This window comes from Falco peregrinus, chromosome 1, assembly GCF_023634155.1.
Source record: "Falco peregrinus isolate bFalPer1 chromosome 1, bFalPer1.pri, whole genome shotgun sequence".
In the NCBI taxonomy this organism is placed as follows: domain Eukaryota; kingdom Metazoa; phylum Chordata; class Aves; order Falconiformes; family Falconidae; genus Falco; species Falco peregrinus.
Genome location: NC_073721.1, coordinates 4,396,329 through 4,416,866, shown reverse-complemented (window position 1 = coordinate 4,416,866; position 20,538 = coordinate 4,396,329). Strand labels below are relative to the sequence as shown.

General features: G+C 39.5%; 1 protein-coding gene across 1 annotated transcript; it reads left to right on the top strand.

The window, feature by feature from the left end:
* The first annotated feature begins 519 nt into the window (after positions 1-519).
* ABRAXAS2 (abraxas 2, BRISC complex subunit) lies at positions 520-19,257 on the top strand. Its single transcript, XM_055793768.1, has 9 exons — positions 520-669; positions 1,827-1,917; positions 4,919-4,955; positions 7,487-7,553; positions 10,137-10,327; positions 10,900-11,019; positions 11,694-11,778; positions 13,835-13,949; positions 18,782-19,257. The coding sequence occupies exons 1-9, from the start codon at positions 598-600 to the stop codon at positions 19,246-19,248; spliced, it is 1,245 nt and encodes a 414-aa protein (XP_055649743.1). The 5' UTR covers positions 520-597; the 3' UTR covers positions 19,249-19,257.
* The last annotated feature ends 1,281 nt before the right edge of the window (positions 19,258-20,538 follow it).

Sequence of the window (20,538 nt, the reverse complement as noted above, 5' to 3'; positions counted from 1 at the left end):
CTGAAAGTTTCCTCCTTGGCGAAGCAAAAGGCCTGAAAAATTCTGGGGACTTAGTACGCATAAAACATCCCTTCATAAAGTGGCCAAACCGAGAAATCCAACAAAGAGATAAACGGCATTGCTGCTCTCAGCTCCTGCACTGCTTCTCGTGCCTGTAACACACAGCACCATTTCTCACCTTCAAAACCTACTCGGAACACCCAACTATCTCATTTTAATACGTTCTGCCAAGGACTCGTCACTCGGGGATGCTCACTCCTCTCAGGGCATCCGCCGGTAGCGCTCACAGGCCTGCCGGCACCGGGCCGCACATCCCACCGCCAGCCCAGGAGCACGGCAGGCCCTAGGCTCGGGTGAAGGGTACCCAGCTTACCCACCCACCGCCTGCAGCCTAGCAGCCAAGAGGCCGCAGTGCCCGTTCGCTGCACGGAGCCGGGCCGCGGCGTCCCCCAGCCGCCCACCCGCAACAACCGGCCGCGGCCCTGCCCTGCCCCAGACTGCGCTTCCCAGCAGCCCCCGCGCCGCCGCCGGAAGTGGGCGCGCCGCGAGCGCGCGCGGGGGCTTGTGGGCGCGGCGGCGGTGGCGGTGGTCTTCATCATGGCGGCTTCCATCTCGGGCTACACGTTCAGTTCCGTCTGCTACTACAGCGCCAACAGCAGTGCCGACCATGTAGGTGCCTGGGGCTGCCGCCTCCCGGCGTGGCGAGGCGGGGTGTCTCTGGGCCCCTGGGGCTCGCCTCCCTCCCTGAGCAGCCACCGGGCCGGGCCACCGCCGTTTGGGCCCCGGCAGGGGGTAACGGCCGGCGGCAGCGGCCCGGCTCGGCTCCTGCCGGCGACGTGGAAGTGCCTCTCGCCGTCAGAGGTGGCAGCGGGGTGTCGCCCGGTCCCGGCCGGGAGGGGTTGGGGGGGTAACTTGCAGTACAGCGGGGTCTCGCTGCTGGGGGGGGCCGCCGGCCGCCCCGCGAGTGTGGGCTGTGGCTGGGCTCTGCGGGGGGCGCCGGGGGCTGGGAGCAGGGCCCTCGCCTCGCCCGCAGGGAAGGGGCTGCGGGCAGAAAACGCGTGTGTAAAAACTGCGTGGATGTGCGCGCACGTTGCGGTAGTGCTGGCTTTCCAGCGCCGGTAGCCAGCCCCGGCTGCAGTGCAGAACTGGGGTGTTCCGAAGCCCCTCGGGTTTGTTGACAGCCATCTAGTCTGAGCTTGCTCCCTTATCGGTGTACCGCCTTTACGGTCCTTATGCCAAAAGCACCCCATTCCAGCTTATTCTCTTGCTTTGTTTTGGGCAGGGATGGGGAATAAAAGATTATAAGTTACCTTCTGATCATGAGATGTTCCCTGGTATTGTTCAAGTTCCCGCCCAACCTCCATATGTAAACTTGAGTAAGCCTCTTCAGATGGAAGCTGCACTTCCCGTTGGCTTTGAAGGAACAGAGCAGAAGCGGTGCTGTGCACTGTGCTGAGACCGCCTCGTGCACCGTGCTCAGGCCTCCTCCTCACCTACCCTGTGCCTGTGTAGCTGGGACTGGAGGCAGAGCGCTCCTTTACGTAACCCGAGTTTGCCAAGTATAAGCTGCGTGTTACCTACAGAAGCTTTCGATAGACTTTTTGGACAGCCTGTCCCTATAGCGTTGTGAAAGGATGTTGGTAAACCAGAAAATCAGTCTTGGTAAACTGAAGGACAGGTTATATCTACTGCATCGCAGATACATGTTTCAAACTAAATCTATGTTTTAATTCTTCCGTTTAGTGTGGAGAAAGTTACAGGAAATGACTGTATATAGTGGGTTTTTTCTATTTTTAGTATTTTTTTTTTCCCCTTTAAAATTGTAGGAAGGATTTCTGCTAGGAGAGGTGAGGCAAGAAGAGACCTTCAGCATTAGTGATTCACAGATCAGCAACACTGAATTTCTACAAGTGATTGGTAAGTAATAGAACTTTGAGAAATTGTGAAAGAAGCACTGTTCAGTATTTCAACTTTCAGTACAGCAATTCAGTAAGAATTATTTCACTTGTGAGATGAGCATAAGATGTTCCAGTCTTGAAGAATTGGATTTGCTACATTATTTATGTGTTTGTGATTGAGATATGAGGAAAGGCAACAGTCCTTTCCTAGATACAAGGGTTTTATGGAGCTCCTTTTGTGGAGAAAAGATAATTCATTGAAGGCATTTATTGGCATTTCATGTTGGAGAAATTATTTATTTGGCTTTTGGTCCTGCAGGGAGTTTCCTGATGGATATGGTTGCCTAAATACAGATGTGCTCAAAAGAAAATTAATGCATCACATGATTTGTTACTACTGAAAGGGATCAAATTTCCAGTAGAGAGTTTGGATGGATGGATGGTAGTTGATAATATCATAAATTGTCACAGCAAGATTTGCCAAGGAATGTTTTTCAAACCATTTCCTTTATTGATAAACACAAGGAACTGTACAGCTGATTTTTTGTTGTTGTGAAAAGTGAAAGATCTAAGATCTTGCTGTTAAGTGTTGTTGGTTGAAGTAGGTATTTTTATACATGAGGTAGCAACTGTTGCATATTTTTAGCTCTGGTTTATAGAAAATAAGAAACCCCTGGAAGAAAAAGCCTTTTTTATTTACGCATATATAACCTGATGTTAAAATACATCTAAACCTTCCTGAAAACCCCAAATGTCTACATATCTGGCCTTGTGGATCTGATTCCAGATAATATAGCAGGGTCTGTGTAAAGCTTAGCTAATGCACCAACATTTTGTGATTGACTCTCAAATGTTATTCTGATACAAAACTAATGATCTCTGAAAGTGTGTAGTATATTATATCAGATCTCAAGATACTTGTCACATTAAAGTAGTGATGGTTGCATATACAAGAATCCAGAAGGTTAAGTAACTTCCTGTTCTGGTTATTTCTAAGGAAACTGCGTGAATTACAGTTAGCTAGTTAAGCTTAATTACAAAAAAATAAAGGCACAGGATTTTGTATGTGTGTATATAATCACTATCAAAGTATTGTGTAAAGGAAGGGCAGCTGACAGCTATGTCTGTTCAGACAAAACTAGACGTTCCTATTCAGTGGTAACTGATCTTAGTTATTGTTGACAGTGTAATACAGTAATGTCACCAATTGCGGCCTCAGCGTGGTTTCATAAACCAAGTGTTGGTGGTGTTAAAAATTATTCCCTTTTTAGATAACCCTGTGTCACTTTCTTGGTTACAGTTATTTTCTGAAAAGGGAAATTACCTGCCCTTGGAGATCTTCTAGATATTTTATTTGTTTATCAAATGTTTACTTCAATGTTTATTCATTGGCATTAACTCTTGAACTCCCATTTCAACTCATGAACTGAGACTGACAGTTTTGTGGCAATGTTGTCACAGATGCGTTTTAACATTCTGGCGTGTCTGCTGTCTCAAAGCTTATGGTGGTGTTTGAGTGTATATGTGTGTATATATAGTATATGTACTATATAGATATAAAATAGGTCAATGTGTAAAATTTAAATTTGAAATGATGGCTGTTTCGTATGTTCTGAGCCATAGGCTTGTTGCATCCTGTTTTTCAAAAGGCAAGGTTAGTGCAGCGACATAATAATAACCCAAGAATCAAGTATGCATTCTCAGTCATTGTAGCCAGTGTATTTGCTGGAAGGAGGTGGTCTAAGATGGAATAATTCCACTTGCTGTCTTTGTTTAGCAGATCATTTCCGCAGATTCCTGTATGCCAGTGTGAAAATATGAGACATTTTTAAATAAAGTCAGCAAGTCTAACAGCAGCATTGTGAGGTGTTCTTGCCAGTGAAAATGTACGGTTTTTCAGGCAGTACGCCTGCCACGGATGTTCAGGGCCTTGTTTTGATAGTGGCTAAATATGCTGAGATACTAATGCGTGTAGTCTGTTGTTCTTGGGGATTGTGATCGGATTCTCACTCTGCTGAGATTGCAATCATGAGCAGTCTATGACTTCCAGAACAGCAGGTGGTGAGTCACTCTCCAGGAAGGAAGAGTCTAAACAAGGTTGTTGCTAAACTCTCTAGCGTGGTTCTAATCCAGGAGCTTGAAATATAACTGCTACATAAGTGCTATTCAGTCTGAGCAGGTATGGTTTCAGACAAAAGTTATGTGATGAAGGTATAATAATATGAATAAATGATAAGCTGTATTTGGTAGAAAGTCAGAGTAGAGGAGAACTTCAAAGAAGTATTAAACACCACAAAAATGTCATGCTTGGTGTTAGAGAGAGAATGTGGATTGGATTTTTGTGTTTTTCCTCGCTCTTTGAGATTACGGACATGTTATAACCTTTGCTACTTAAATAAGCATTTTAGCATTTATTTCAACCTCTTCAATGAAAAAAATACTGTTGTGATTTTTTAATACTTCATATAACAGAATTATAAATTGCAGCTGTTTTGGAGTGGTGTTTAACCCCTTTTCTCGTCAAAGATTCTATTTGCCTTGCTGCTTTAAATACTTCAATGTGTAAGATTTCAAGGATTCCCTTCCCCATCCCATTTTTTATTCATTGTTGCTGTAATAAACAGTGTATATGAATGCAAGTAAATTGTTGCGGAAAGGTGTACCAACAAGGGAAAAATAAATCATAAGTGCCTTTGTGAGGAGGCTGCAACTATAAAATAGTATAAAAAAATGTGTATTTGAGGCTCAGATATCTGTGTGTATCTGAGCAAGTGTATGTCTTGCTTATTGTTAAATATTTTCCTCTGTAAAATGACAGATTAGAAAGAGAAGCTAGCTTTCCGGGTATGGTGCTGTGTCATCAAGTGTTGTTGAGACAGTAAGGGCAGTGTGCGGTCTGACACAAATGTTTATTTGCTCAGTAGCTGTGATGTGGAAAGTTCATGCAAGATATGCCACTGTAATTTCTCTTTACCTTGAGCAGTTGCACATATGTATCTTTCTTTTGTTTGTTGTTGCAGAAATCCATAACCATGAGCCTTGTTCAAAACTCTTTAGGTAAGCATTTTCTGTTATCTTCCTGTGTTGGCTGCAGAATATAAAAATAGGTAGCTCACTGAAATATGTTAGCATTTCAAATGTACCCACCATTGTTTGCATTTTTTTGCTCATTTGATATTATTACAGAAGTACATGTAAATAGCACCAACCATGACAATGGAAGTATGAGTTTACAGTTTTAGTGGCACTGAACTTCTTAGGTTAGAAAGGGTGCCGAGGTAGCTAGTATAGGCTTATTTCTCTATTTTTTTGAATTTCTACTTCATGTAGTCAGGGCAGGTAGGATAGCAGTCAGATCAAATCATATCACTCTGATAATTAGGATGAATGTCAAAACGAATTTGAAGTTGCAGTCTTAGGTTAGCTCTGCTGGGCCTGGTGGGTCACTGAACACCTTGTGTACCCTAACCTTAGTAACTTGCTGGGTTAACAAGCTGTTCTGTAGTTAGTTGTACTGACTTGCACAAACTAATTATTCTGAAACTGTCAGCTTACTAGTTATTTTTACCTTCTGATCTCCTCCAGAATTTAAATTAAATATAGGTCTAATATATTCTGTTTAGCAGCTTCCATCTATTTAGAGGTAGCTTTTCTCAGTGGTCTCTACTTGTTATAGTGATAGCTTCTAAACTGCTGTCTAGAAATTCTTTTTAGAAGAAATTCTCAATTAATCTCCTCTTGTCTTTATTTAGAGATTTCCAGCCAATTAAGATGACATGGTACCTTAGATACTATGATTGACATTGGTTACATTAGAGAGAAAGCTGCAGTCTATCATTTGCTACCTGATAATTACAGAGAGGGTACTCTTAACCCAGTGATTTAAATGCTAGAGACTACACATCAAGATAATATCCCAGTGTCTAGTAGACTCTTTTGGTTCCTAGTGCTGCTTTGTGCAGCGCATATCAAAACTGATCACGTTTACTGCTTCTCTCCAGTCAAGAAGTTGGTTGTTAGTAACTGAGCTGACGGAGGAAGGGGAAGAAGCCTGTATTTCACTAATGCTTTCTGCACAAGAAAACTGATGATTTATTTCAGAGCACAAGGGAAACTCACAGCTCACGTAGCTTTTATCAGTGCAGAGTGTGGTCTTGGTTTCTCTGTTCTGTTGGTTGTCGCAGATGCTGATTTTGAGGCATTCTGCCTTATCTTTTTGACTTGAGTGGAGCCGGTCTGAGGAGGCCTATCACTCATCCACTTGTGTATTGTAAGCTGGCACTCCTGATGTTGAGTGGAACAGGCTTGGTTCTAGGGCTTTTACCAACTGAAGTGGGAACTGAATAAGAAGCTAGGATTTTAAAAGGACTGATTTCTCTGTGCAGTTTTCAAATGAAGGTGTTTCATTACGTACTTGTTGCTCATCCCATAAGAAAGTTATTCTTACAAAGCATAGGAAGAGAAAGAATTGTGTATCTGCTGCTTACAAGAAGGTATAAATACTGTGAACGTTAATGGAAAAATTATGTCAATACTATGTAGTAGCTCAAATTAATAATTAGGTGTTCAATTACTTGCACCTTGAAACAAATTTTATATCTACCCTTATTTACCAGCCAAGTACTGAGCTCAGGATTTTCTGGGTTTTTACCCCTACACACAAGAGTTGAGATCATAAACCTCTAAAACCAGTGTTTTCCTGCACTGCTTTAGGTGTTAGTGGTATCGGCTCTTGAAAGAGACTTAAGTAAGGACTTGGTAGGTAAGTTAAGGAGGAATCTATTTTCAAATGTTTTTCCTTTTATCATGAAGTGTGTTCTACTTGAATTTATAAACCTGTCTCTGTAGATAGATTTATAAATTCTTAAATCCGTCATGCCCTCAGAATAACAACATGTCAGGGTTTGGGCCTCAGTTCTGTTTGCAGAGCCGTATGGAAAGATGGGGATACTTTGGATTCTTGCTGACCTCAGTGTAACTGTTCTGGCTTCAGGGGTCCAATCATGTGAGTCTAATTGCAGGACTGGGGCTCAAGAAATTGATTTGTAGTTGCATGTAAAATGGCCTTGCTTTCCTTTCTTTGGCAGGTAGTCCTGTTATTATCAAAGCAGGGTTTTGCAGAATCCTGGTCCAAATAAAATTATGTACAGTGCCTTGTTGTAGGGGCTGCCAGGGAAATGCTAGGTGTCAAACTAATGTGCACAATGAAAGCATTTTAAAGCTAATAATCACAGGCATCTTGTATTTCATTACTAGTGGTTTAAAGTAGTTAGTTTTCACACCAGCTAGTTTTATGCATCTAATTTAAATGCTCTGTACCTTTCTCTGTAAGTAACTGCCTCTGTCTAGGTCTGATTGCACAGCTAATAGACTTCTAACTGTGCCCTATATGCCACCCAAATTGGATATTATAAGTAGGTGATGTGAATACTGACCTATGTTGATAAAGGTAAAACTATAGAAGTGGCTTTGTAATGTATGGAGTGCCATCTATTTGAAGAACACTCAAAGTATAAATTATTTGCTTTATGTATAATGTGTGTGTGTAAACTGTGTACCTACCTTTCTCTCTTCCTTTTTGGTTCAAGCTTTTATGACTATGCAGGCAAGGTTAATGAGGAGAGTTTGGACAGGATTCTTAAAGACCGAAGAAAAGTAAGTTTTCCATCTTTTCCTCCCGTTCTGGTCATTAGAGCCTATAATTAGAAAGAGAAGTTTTAGAAAACAAACAAACAAAAGAAGCTAAACTAGAAAAAATATTTTTGTTCACAAATCTGATGGTTTGGTTTGACCCATGGCTTATTCTGTACAGAAGTTGGTGGTTTTGTGGTACTTAAGTTAAACTGGGGACAATGTCTAAATTCCCTAAGAACTGCAAAGGATTTAATTCTCCAAGAGGGAAGGGCTGGTGTTAACCCTCTCAGATTTCTGAGCTAAACGTGTAGTGTAATGATTGTGTACTCTGCTGCTGAAACCAGTAACAGTGTAGCTGATGTGAAAATCTGTTCTAAAGAGTTCATTTAAGAGTTGTAATGATACAGCCTTGTAATTGCTATTTTTGCAATGTTACTTTTAAACTGGAAAACTGTTCTATTAGTTACGTCAGATGTTGTCATAGTTTTATGTCATGCATATGTTTCTAGTAGCACAACTAGTATTAAGAAGATTCAGTTTTACTAGTTGCTTGGAGAAGAGTCAAATCTTTTTTCAGTGTTTCACCTTATTCCATTCTTGTGCAAATATGGAATAATTATTGAATAAATAATAATTATCAAATAATTGATTCAGAAGTTCTCATGAACTGGTACATCAGAGAGCAGAACTGAAGGTGTGGTTCCTGATGTAATGAAGTGAAGCCACCAGTCAGCTTGCTCTGGCAAAAAGAGAGATGACTGACTTGTATGGTTCAATTTCTGGCAGCTGTGGACCTTGTTGGACCGAGCAGGAAAGCATCACTAGTACAGGAATTTTGCTCACACGATCTGGTTAGTGCCAGAGCTAGTACAAGGTAGGGGTGGTTAAAAGAAGATCTGGTTTGTTGTTTATCATACTTTTACAAAGCAACAGCAGACCAATGTTGTTCCAGCCTGCTGGTTGCATTTCACTAGTAGCAGAGCTAACTGTCAAGGCATGGCCGTTGGGCTTTTGGGATTTCTGTCCTCTACTGGTGACTCAAGTGTAACTTTCACTACTCTGAGTAAAAATGCCTACTGTGTGAATTGATCATCGTTACGCAAAGTGCGTGATGACAGTTGTTCAGTTGCTAATTGCATTTGCAGTCTTTGCTTTCTGTTCACCTTGCCCACCTGAACTGTGGACTTGTGCTTATAGACAAGGCTTACGCTGAGGAGGGATCTTTAGGGAAGAAAGTTCTAAATCTGTGCAACTTCTGCAACACTGATGATTGTAATGCTTTTTTCTTGTCTGTTTCTTGCAGCAAGTGCTCTCAGAATAAACTCCTCTGTGTATACTGATGTATTTATGCTGAGTACATAGGTGCTTTGTGTGTGTATTTATACATACAGACGTGTACATCTTTATGCTGATGATGGAGTGAGTTTCCAGTCTCAGATCCTGAATTCTGTAACCCCGTAATTCTACTCTAGAATACTACAGAGCACGTTAAGTTCCCCTTCAGGAGACAAGGCACAAAACTTATTTTAAAAATGTTTGTGTCTCAGTAGTTGTCAGTTGAATTTTATTTCGTTAGGACCTACCTTGCAAAGAGACTCAGGCAAGATGTGTTATCTGTGGTGAGAAAGTAGGCAAAAATGGAGAATTTGGAACTTGTGTCATGTGACTAAGGCACCACAGGTTTAATGACATTAATTGTCATAATGTCAAAAAAGAAATACTGCTGTGTGGGAACCAAGACGGTCTTGTATTTAGTTAGAAAACTAAGTATGTTTTATTACATTCAGACTAAGTAATTGTACAGATTTGCTATAAAAAGTTAAAAAGAATGCCTCCAAATTTTTTTTTGACACGGGAGTCATATTGTTTAATATATAGAATCTGCTCTTTTCCACTGAGTATACGTGCAGTCTTAAGGCATCACTGCATGGATAGTGCCTGTTCCTGAGACTCTTTCTAAACAGAATTGTTCGTGGTATGTCCTTTTCCATTAATCTCTTAAATGTTTACATGAAGTAAAGGAGTTTAATGCCTGTTGTGTTAAAATGTATCTAATTGCATTAGAATAGGTCTTATCTGATGTGCATATGAATCTTTCACAATTCAATACACAATGAGATAATTTTATTGTTGTACACAGCATATTAGTCCCATATGTCTCATGAACAGACATGAATTTGCAAATATGTTTGTGAAGCACTGGAAGTGTCTTAGAAACCAATACAAGTGAATAGCCAGTTGAAATATTTAGGCTAAAGAAAACAGACATCTGCTGTATTTGGAAACAGCTCAAGTCTAATAATTTGAACATGCCCTGAGGTTTGTTGCTAAAGTTAAACAATTGAAGTATATTGGAAGTGGGATTTAAATGCCACTCAGGACACACAGGTGTTTGTTGCACAATAAGGTCAAGCAATTGATAATCATGTTGTAACAGGATTTGGGGTTGTTTAATAGGTGCAAGCCTCTAGTAATTCAGTCCGATTTTGTTGTAGTAAAGCTATTGGCTAATTCACGCGATATACGGGTTTAGGAACTTTATTATCAGAAGGTAAATCTGTATCTCTGTTAACACTTCGGGTTTTTTCTGATGTACTTTTACAGAACGTTATTGGATGGTACAGATTTAGGAGAAACACTCAGCAGCAAATGTCATATAGAGAGCACATCATTCATAAACAGCTGACACACATTCTTGGAGTGCCTGATCTTGTCTTCCTACTCTTCAGCTTCATTTCCACTGCAAATAACTCAACACATGCTTTAGAATATGTGCTTTTTAGACCAAACCGAAGGTAAGCAATCTCTGTGTATGAACCAATCCTCATTTTTTTTTGTTCTGCTTCTTATTGCTATGCCTTATACTTTAAACTAATTTGAAGCTTGTACAATTACACATAAAGGAGGCTTTGTGTTTGTCAAGTGATGTGTCTGTGTACGACTTAGTGATGGCAGGTTTTTTTTTTTCCTGTGCAAGTAATTTATAAATGAAAGTTTTGGGGTGAGCAGAAGTTTTTTTCAGTTCTTAGCTCTTCAGACAAAAGATATTTTAAGAGAAATCAGGTGTTAGTACCATGTTTCTTATGAGATCTGAATGTAGTAGCTTCATCCCTCTTGTATCTGTGGTAGTTTGTATGCACAGTTAAAATTGTTAGAGGTACAGAGGTAGGTCCATCTCAAGGGAGTTTTTGATCATGCATTTATTTTGAACACAACTTCTAATATTTAGCAGCTTTTGTAATAAACCTAGTGCAGAAGCTATAAAACTAGATGAGTTGTGATCATCAGAGAGCTGGGCTAATATCAGGACTATTGAAAATAACCTTTTGAGTATGGATTAAGAAGTCTTTCTAAATTTTCTCCACAGGTATAATCAAAGGGTGTCACTTACTATTCCTAATCTAGGCAACACTAGTCAACAGGAATACAAAGTTTCTTCAGTGCCAAATACTTCTCAGAATTATGCCAAAGTTATTAAGGAACACGGGTAAGGATTTTTGCTTTGTAAATTAAGTACTGTCATTAAGCTCTCCATTCTGTACCTTCCAAGGAGTACTGCAAATGTGCATTTCAAGCAGGAAAAAAACTAGTTCTGGAGGAGAATGGCCAGTTCCTACTGTGCTTCTTTTCCTGCTTAAATTGAATCTTTTAGATTCAAGAACAAAGGGGACTTGGTGCACTACTCAGAAAAGCAGGCTCAGGGTGGCCAGGCAGTGCTGCAGGCCTTCTGGCTGGAAGTTTCTTACTTGATTGCCACTTACCCTCCCAATTACAAGGAATTCTGAGTGCAGGCTTGATTTAAAACTTGAACTCTGACTTGGAAGTGTTGAACTGTTGTTGTTTATCTTAAGTATTTTAATTACATATTGTAAATGCAGAGTAGCTCTTCTGACTGTTAACGATGAAGGTATACAAGCTTAAAGATTTCTGCATATCTTTAATTTCATTCAAATGGGACTTTATTGTTGCAGAAGGAATTTTACTATTGAATATGCTGCTGTCCAAGCTTTGGTTCTTAAGAGTACGGTACATTTTTAACAATATAAAATACATTTTAGAAACATTGTGATAGACTGCTTAGCAGCAATTCAAAGATAACATGAGCTAGAAACTTGTGTTGTCTTTTCTAACTAATGATTTCTGCGTTTTTGTTTTTTTTAGTACTGATTTTTTTGACAAAGATGGAGTGATGAAGGACATCAGGGCTATATATCAGGTTTATAATGCACTTCAGGAAAAAGTACAGGTAACTTCCTTTACTTAATATTGATCGGTATGTATGTGGCATCTTCCCTTTGTCCTTTGGTTAAACCAGCATTGGAGGAGATGGAGACTATTAGAGCTCATAAACAATTTAATGTGAACTGTAGGAAAATAAGTCTGACATTAATAAAGAAATGTGTCAGTTTCTATTTAATGTGTGCATTTGCAGTGATTGCTGTGAAAGTGGTTGATACGGATATCGTCTATTCTTTTTTGCAAATAAGAATGACTTAATGTTCAGTGATTTCTGGGAGTCGTTAGCTATTTTTAAGAGTATGTGTTCAAGAAAAGCCTTGCTGAAGGCTGTAGGGATTTGCACAGGTTGAAAGCCTTGCCTGTGAGTTTAAAAATGTCTCCTGGCTCTTGGTATGTAGCATGCAGCAAAGAGCTCCATCTGTTAGCTAAAACTTGTGAATGTTTTGTGTAGAGCATGAGTGAATCCTGCTCCAAATGCGGCAAAGCATCTGAAAGTGCCTTGAGTGTCAAATCTAGTAAATTTAAGCTTGTCAATTCACAGCTTGTCCTATGTGAAGAGCAGCATAGCTGTGCTGCCTCAGGAGCACACACGTGTGTTAATTGTGCTGTAGTCACAGCTTATTTCCAGGCTTTCCCCTTATATCTGCCCTGGAGGGATTTGTATGTCTGCCCCAGCTTAGCTTTGCTGGTTGGCACGTATAGCAGAGCACAAGGCAGTAATCACTCCAGCCATCCCCTGACCTCCTTGCACAGAAGAACTACTATTTCTCGGTGGAAGTTTTGACTTTCTAACCTGCCTTGTAAGGTAGGTAACTTGCAAGGAGAAGGAAGACAGCCTTCATGCTGCTTCAGGAGACAGGAAAATGATTTCCAGAGGTCTAGCCCATTAGCTAATGGTATTATTCTGTAATGCTGTTTTTGCCAAGAATGCATCTGTCCTTTTGTGCTCTTGCTGCTGTTTGAATTACTGTCTGGAAAAATGGAAAATGTAACATCACCAGGGAGTTGTCTTCCTACCTGTTATAACTATGACTTAGTTGTATTTCACTGTGTAAATCATGCTGCTGTGCAATGTTTTCAGAGCTCAAAAGTAATGTAGGTGTTAGCTGACTTAAGAAACTTACCTTTAAAGTGACTGTTTCACAGAGACTGTTACAGGATTGGAAATAAGTTTTCTGGTAAAGCAGCTGAGACACATGTATTTGCATTATTCACTAATTAGTTGGGAAAGAAGGGTTTCAGCTTTATGAACTTCTAAAAATTAGGTATAGAACTGAAAGCATAGCTAATATTTTTCAGCTCTGTAGGTAAGATGACTGATAGTAACCTTTTGGAGAAGAAACAATAAATGGCTAGTGACTTACTGTTCAAGATTCATCAGTGCTTTTAGAATTGTGTACTCTGCAAAACTGATCATGTTTAATGATAATGACAAATACTTAGATTTCTGAAGAAGTAAACAGTATCCATTATAACATGTTTAGATTAAAAAAGAAATTAATATTATCTAGAACTGGTGTTAAACTTTGATCCTCTCTCACATTAATTTCCTAACCAGTATAAGGAAATCTTGTTGAAAAATCAGTGGGTCTTGTTTATTTAATAGATGTATCAGTTAGATCAGCTTGGGACAGTTGTCTCAAGTCAACTGTTTCATACCCCAGTTCAGATTTGGTCTAGTACAAAAAGCGTGCACCTTTATGCTACGCTTTAAGATCATGCTACTATATAGTACCATTATTGTGCTAATGGTGAATTTTTTTTTAAAAAAAGGCAAGCCTTTTCCACCAAGTAGGAAGAACTAACTTTGGATGCTATTACAAATCTTCCTCTAACAATTAATTATTTGGTAATGCTTTTCCTATCATGTATCTGTTGGGAATTGGCAACAGCCAGTAAAGAAAATCATCTTCAGGTTGAATATTATGCTCTGATATCGTTAATTCCTCTTAATGTTTTGCTTTTAATGGCTTCTTGTGTGGTAGTGACTTTATTAATGTTGCCATGAGAGTCTTTCATGTATTTTTGCAAAATATTAGCATATCTTTATGTTTTTCTTCTAGGCAGTATGTATAGATGTAGAAAAAAGTGAACGTGTTGTTGAATGTTTTCAAGCTGATGTAAACAAGTTAAAAAGGCAAATCGCACAAAAGAAAAATGAGAAAGAACAAGAAATAAGTAAGTTGCCTTATTTTTTTTGTTTCAGAAGCAGATGCTGTAAGGACAAAATGTTTTGTGGAGTTATTTTGAGTTGTATTCCTGATAGCTCAGCAAAACAAACAAAAAAAAAAAAATCACATTGGGAAGGGTGTATGATGGATTTACATTGAACAATACCCAAACTGTGAAAGTATGTGTACTGCAGGTATTTCTGTAGGCGTCATCCTGTGTTAGCAAACTTAAAACATAGGAGAGAGACAAAGCTGTAGAAAAAGAAGAAAGTAAATTCTGGAAACAACACGGGAAAAGATAGGTTGTAGGAAAGGAAAAGTGGAGCAAAGCCAAGAATGGAAAAAGCAAAAGGAATCTCTCCAGCATTTAGATTTGAAGTGTTACATAGAAACAGAGTACTGTGTTACAGGCCAGTAGCTGTCCGTGTTTTTTTGAAATCTTTATTCCCTTTCCCACTCTCCAACCCTATCCTCAAATACAAGCCCAGCACTAGTTCAGTTAGTTCAGTTTATATTACGGGACACCAGACAAACTGAGTGAAGGAAAATGAGTGCTTAAGTGATGAACATTGATGTAGGTCTGAAGTGCTGTCTAGATTGTTTTTGACCTTGTAACTTTTAGTTACAAGGATGTATCGGGGGGTTTGTTACTGATTTAGAAGAGACTATCTAGGTTTTTATCCTCCTCTCCCACTTCATACTTACTGAATCCTAATTAAATCAGCATTTGTTGGTGTTATTTTCTGACTTAGTGATGAATGTGATTAATGTTGAAAAGTGGAAGTAAGTCTTCTCCAAAGTCCATTTTGAAGTCATTCTTCTCTTCAGGAATACTTGCTAGGAAATGGAAGAAGCTATTTAAATGCAGAATATTATTGGAATTTGACTACCTATTTCAAGTTCCATGTCATCACCGATATGAATTTTAGTCTGTGTTAGTTTTAATTCCATGAAGTGACTGAAATATTGTTCTTCTTGCAGTGGCGGGGGCGGGATTCATTTTGAGGGAAGATAGATCAGGGAATTCTTTGCTTTATTCACGGCAATACAAGCATGACTGTCGTCTTTCTAGTGAAGTTCTGAATGCTATGTTTTGAAGACCTATATTAGTATTGAGCTGACTGGGTTTAAGTTTTCATGGTGCAAATAAGTCCCATTAAATGCCCATGTTTTTATTAGGGTCGGTTCTGCATTCTGTATTAACAGTACAAGTTTTCATAGTATATATTTAGGCCTGGTAAGGAAAGTCAGAAGTAGGTGTATGTTCATCTTTATTTTGCTGCTCTTAATTTTCTGAATTAGTGAGAGCTACTGTGTGAGCATACTCGGCTGGTTGCCACACTGTCCTTCTTTCCTAAAAATTGAATGTGGCATCAGGAGTCTTTTGCTTAGCAGTAGATAGGTATCCTGAATAGCCTGGACCTTTCCAAGAAGCCATTGCTGACCTAATTTAATTTGTGAGTGTAAGGGAAGACTGAAGGTAAAGAGTAGGAACAAAGAGTAGGCAAATGGGAAGTAATATTTTTTTTTAAAAAGTAATTAATAAGTAGATAATGTATTTCAGCAAACAATTCCTCTCTTTCCAATGTGTTGAAATAATAAGTAAACAACCAAATTTTGTCATTTTAGCTACAGAGTGTTTTTTATTACTTCTGTGTCTTATCTAAAGCTGTGTCTGAGACTAAAAGATGGCTTAGATGGGTTAACAACCTAAACTCAACAGGACCCTGTGCTGCTATGACTGGGTATTTTGATTTTCTCCAGGCAGCAAGGTGCTGTTATCACATGAACATTTTAGAGCAAAGTTTGATTTGTCAGCCTGAGTTTTTCTTTCTCTGAACCTCAAAGATAAGGTAAAGAGCCAGCATCAGCCACAGACCATTTGAAAGATGGAAGTGGCATGACTCACTGCTGTTTCCTGCTTGGCTGTAGATGAAACAGGGAACTGCTACTATGTGAGCTAGCAAGAAGTGGAGATGGGTTTTAGTGTGACTGGAGCTGATCCCAGCCCATATGGCAAAAGATGGGGGAGGAGGAGGAAGAGCAGTCGGTGCTAGCCTCTAGGTACTACCAGTGAGATGCAAATGCTGAACTGAAAATTTATGCCAGAGCAGATAATCATGTGAGAGAGCTGAAACAGGAAAACATGCAGCTTGTATCTCTGCAATATTTTTAGATGTGAGTAGCTAAATACCAAAGCTGGCCTTCTGTTCTCTCACTTTCTTAATATCGGGATAATTTCTTTGGTTTTAGCGAGCTAAATGTTCCAATTAATCATTCTCTAAGCTGGAGGAAAAGGGAGCAGTTGATTCAAATTCCTGCGGTAGTGTTGTGTGAAAGCTTGTTATTCTGACAAATTTTTGGTTGACAGGTTATGACTTTACCACTCTAGCATAAACGTCAATTGAGACTTTACTGGCCAGATCACTGAAATCATTTTGTGTATGTAGCAGCATGTTCTAGGGCACAGTGAGGGCTGCGCACTTCCCAGATGCCAGGAAATCTCCCACTGCAGTTCCCGTATTGTGGACCAAAACCGGAATGCCATTACATAGCCACTTGAGGGAATAAGCTGGTTTTATTACTGAAGAGATATCTCATTGACTTGATTAAAGGAACTCTTCCATCTTGATTTTTGCTTTTTCCAGAAGTGTGGTGTTACAGTAAGTAGAGCCGATACCATTTTGTCTTATCACCTAGCTGCAAGGCAGTTTTACGTATACCGGTGGCAGTTTTGACAGATATTTGGAGGTTAATAACCAGTTAGAAACTAGTCAAAAATGTAAGTCTCTCCCAGTGCTTAACAGACCTTCCTGCAAGGTAGTTTTTCCTCACGTGTAATGTATGCTGCTCTAATTGAAGCTGCCTTCTGCTTACCTTGCCGCAGCAGCCTGTTATACACATTTGAAGACTGAAACTGTTTCCTCAGTCTTCTCTAATTATCCCAGCTATTGCAGTATTTCCTCTTAGGTCATGATATCTAGACCTCTAATGAGTCCTTTGCTTTTTTAGAGTTTCTCCAGTTTTTCCCTATTTCTTAAACTGTGGTGTTCAAAAGTGGATCCAGTATTTCAGTTGTTGTGTAAACCATTACAGTACATACTGAAATAATACCTACCTGTTTCTCAGCAGCCGGGTACACTTAATGCGTGTTGGTATTTTATAGTTTACACAGGTTTTCTGTTGACTTATATTGCCTTTCTGCAGTAAGATGGAACTGTTCCTCGTTTTTGTAGTTGGTGCGGTTCATTATTCCTGTGTATGTCTGTCTTAAATTATTTTCCAAATGATCTCATTTAAGATCACTTTCAAATTCCGGTTCTGATACTCTGTCATACTTGCAGCTATTACTAGCATAGTGCCATCTGTAATTTTAATAAGCATGTGCTGATTAAATTCCGTCATTTAGGTTGTTAATGTGAGCATAGTTCTGGTGCAAAGCTGTGGGAGCTTCATCTTGATCTGTCTTTCCAATGTGGCTGTGTAACCATTGTAATTGTTCTTTAACCAGTTCTTAAGCAACTTTTTTTTTTTTTTTTTTTTTTATCCTCATAATGTTTATGTTACTGCCTGTTCATTATGAGACACGGAGATGCTGCGAACTCCTTAAAGGCGAGAGATGTGTGGCTTTTGGTCTTGCTTTGGTTGTTAAAACCACATGGATTGGAGGGAGACCCTGTCCTTAGTAGACAAATTTATTTATGGCAACTGTCTAACTGTACAATTACTTAAATAAAAGTCAAAACATGGAAGTGCTGGGGTTTACCCATTGTGTATGACTTTTCATAGGGAACAGTTTTCAGTGATTGTTCTGACTTTTCCAGTTACAGTGACCAACATACCAGTGTTACAGTAGTGCCAGAGCCCTGACCGTGGATCGCTGTGCTAGGGTTACAGAAACACAGGTTCAAAACAGGATTCTTGCTCAGCTAGCTAGTTAGCAATGTAATTACGAGATACCATGTGAGTACAGCTATTTCGGCACGCAGAAGGTAAGCATGCTAGGCGGTGGTCTCGGCAGCCTGCTCGCCTGATCACAGATATTGGGGAGGGAAAAGTATTTGAGGGAAGAATACAAGCAGGTATTTACTCCTTTACTGGTGTTCTGAGGTTGTCCCCTAGCACAAGAAACATCAAGAGGAAGTACAGAAGTGTGGTTTTAAGATGTCATGTCAACAGTAGAAGCTCATTACGGTCTGTTCAAAAGTGAGTCAAGCTTTCAGTACTGAGTAAGACATTAAGTGGAGAAGAGCAAGCATGATGAGCTCTAACATGGCTACTTTTTGATGTGAGAAGAAACAGAAATACAGAGAGAAGATGAGATGGAAAGAACAACAGGTTCTGTTATAAAGAACAGGTTATGGAAACTTCCCATAGCTGTGTTTTTCGGGGATTTAAACTGGAGAAAAACTTAACTGTGGGGGATGACTGTGCAAGTGTGCTGCGTTTTTATTTGCTTTCTGACACATTTTGGTTTTGAAATGGGATCACTAGGGTACAAGTTGTGCTAATGCTGCTGAGTTTTGTGGATGCCACGCTAAATTTAGGGAAGATATTCTTTGTCAAGCTCAAGGAGTAGGATGTAGTAATAGGCGCAAGATTTGACATGATGGTTAGGGATAGGGTCTTACATCGTCATCATACAAAAATCAGAATTGTGGAAGAGGAGTAGTGGAGACTAAGAGGGACAGATTCAGTGCCAGGGATGAACATGTAGTAACAACCAGAAAGAAAGAGAGAACAGCTAAGGGCGGGGCGGGTGTGGTATGTTACAGCTAGGTTATATAAAGTGTACTGCAAAGTAAGCATGAAGTACATCAATGTTCTTTGCTTTTGCAGGAATGCAGCAAGCAATTTTAAGCAGGCAAATGCCAACAGATAACCTGGAACCTATGTTTGTTCCACGAATGTCCTACACTGGATTTGCTGTGGAAGGCTGCACGCTTGAAGATTCAGATGTGTCTGATCCTCCTCCTCCGTATTCCGATTTCAATGCAACCAATCAAGAAAGTACTGTTGGTCATGGTCTCCTAGAAAGCAATGTTTTTATGCCTCGACCTCAAGCAGTAGGTTCTTCTAGTTATGTTTCCACAAATGCAGGATTGAAATATTCTGGTAATGGAGCATCCATGCCATCCTCCCAAAGAGCGGTTGGTGACAATGTTGATGAATCAGAAGACAGTGATTATGAAAATTTGCTTGAACCTACAGAGTCGTCTGACAGTGAATACTCACAGACAAGAGATTCACGACCTTCAGCACATCCTGATGGTGATTCCAGGAACACTCAAACTTCTCAGATTTGATGGGGGGGGGGGGGGGAAATCCACATGACACTGTTTTTTCGTAATTGTTACAGAGAGATTTTGGGGATTTAACCCGGAGGAAATGAACTACACAGGATTACTGTGCACACAAAACGTAGAAGACTTGCACTAGATGGTTTATTCACCTTGTGATACATTTTGCAAGTTTTATAATGGAATCATTAGGATAATCAAGTTGTACTAATACCGATGAGGTTCATGGATGTACTGGTAAATTTAGGCAAAATGAAATTTATAGAGATCTTGTAGCTTTTGTTGCCGTATTTTCTTTAAGACAATAAATTGGGATGTAGTAACTAAGCACAGTTAGTCTACAAAGGATGTTCTCAAATCAAAACTTACCTCTTGCACTATCATGCCTTGAATTTTAATTTTTGAAAGGGAATAAATATATCAGCCGCCTTCAGAATAGCTTTCTATGGTAAGCCAAATTGGCCTTTGCAAGCGAAGAAATTTTGATAATTCTGGGAAACCTGATTGGAACAGATGTAGTCTACCTTCTTCTATCGGCATGCTCTTTTAACAGAGAAGGGGTTTGTTTCGACTTTTTTTACTAGCAGAATGTGTGTATCACTTAAAATGATGGTTGCCTTTTTTTCTGTAAAGGGTGTGGGGGGTGGGTGGGATGACTGGTAAATCATCCAAATGAATGTCATAAATATAATTATTCTGGTTTTGCTGGGTTTACAATGACTTTATGCCACACTAGCCTCATTTATTGTCTCATTTGTTATTTTAGCATAAATAGGAAGTGCACATACAGGAGTAAATGACTGACAGAAGTAGTAAATTCCATCATGATTGGACTTTGGAGTCTGCAAATTACAAACATCAGAGACTGCTTCTTGCATTTTATTTGCATCTGAATATTGGATTTACGCTTCTAGATGAGTTGTTTTATGTAATAAATAGGGGATAGGGTAGGAGAAGATTGTTTGGAGAGTCCCCTGGGTTTATTACCTCTTTTCCTCTGGGTGAAATATGTAAATGATTATTTTAATTTGAATTACAGCTCTTGTCAGAAAATTGCCGTTTGGGATAAATGAAGTGTGGTATATTTAGAGAATTTCATGTTTGGATGCACTTATTTTTATTTAAATACTGCTTGTATGCTAATGTTGCCCAAAATATGTGAAATTGTGCCACTAAGAAGTTTGTTATTGGACGTTTTCCCTGATCTGTAAATGAGAGAATACACGTTTTAAGATTAGGTTATCCTAAGCATTTATCACTTCGAGGTGTGAATAACCACTTCTTTGGTTTACACCC

What these genes read in the sequence shown, in the direction of transcription:
- ABRAXAS2 (XM_055793768.1), top strand. Translation starts at nt 598, where the DNA reads ATGGCGGCTTCCATCTCGGGCTACACGTTCAGTTCCGTCTGCTACTAC. An exon ending in TGAATTTCTACAAGTGATTG is followed by an intron (nt 1,918 to 4,918) that starts GTAAGTAATAGA and finishes TTGTTGTTGCAG; the next exon opens with AAATCCATAACCATGAGCCT. An exon ending in AAAGTTATTAAGGAACACGG is followed by an intron (nt 11,020 to 11,693) that starts GTAAGGATTTTT and finishes TGTTTTTTTTAG; the next exon opens with TACTGATTTTTTTGACAAAG.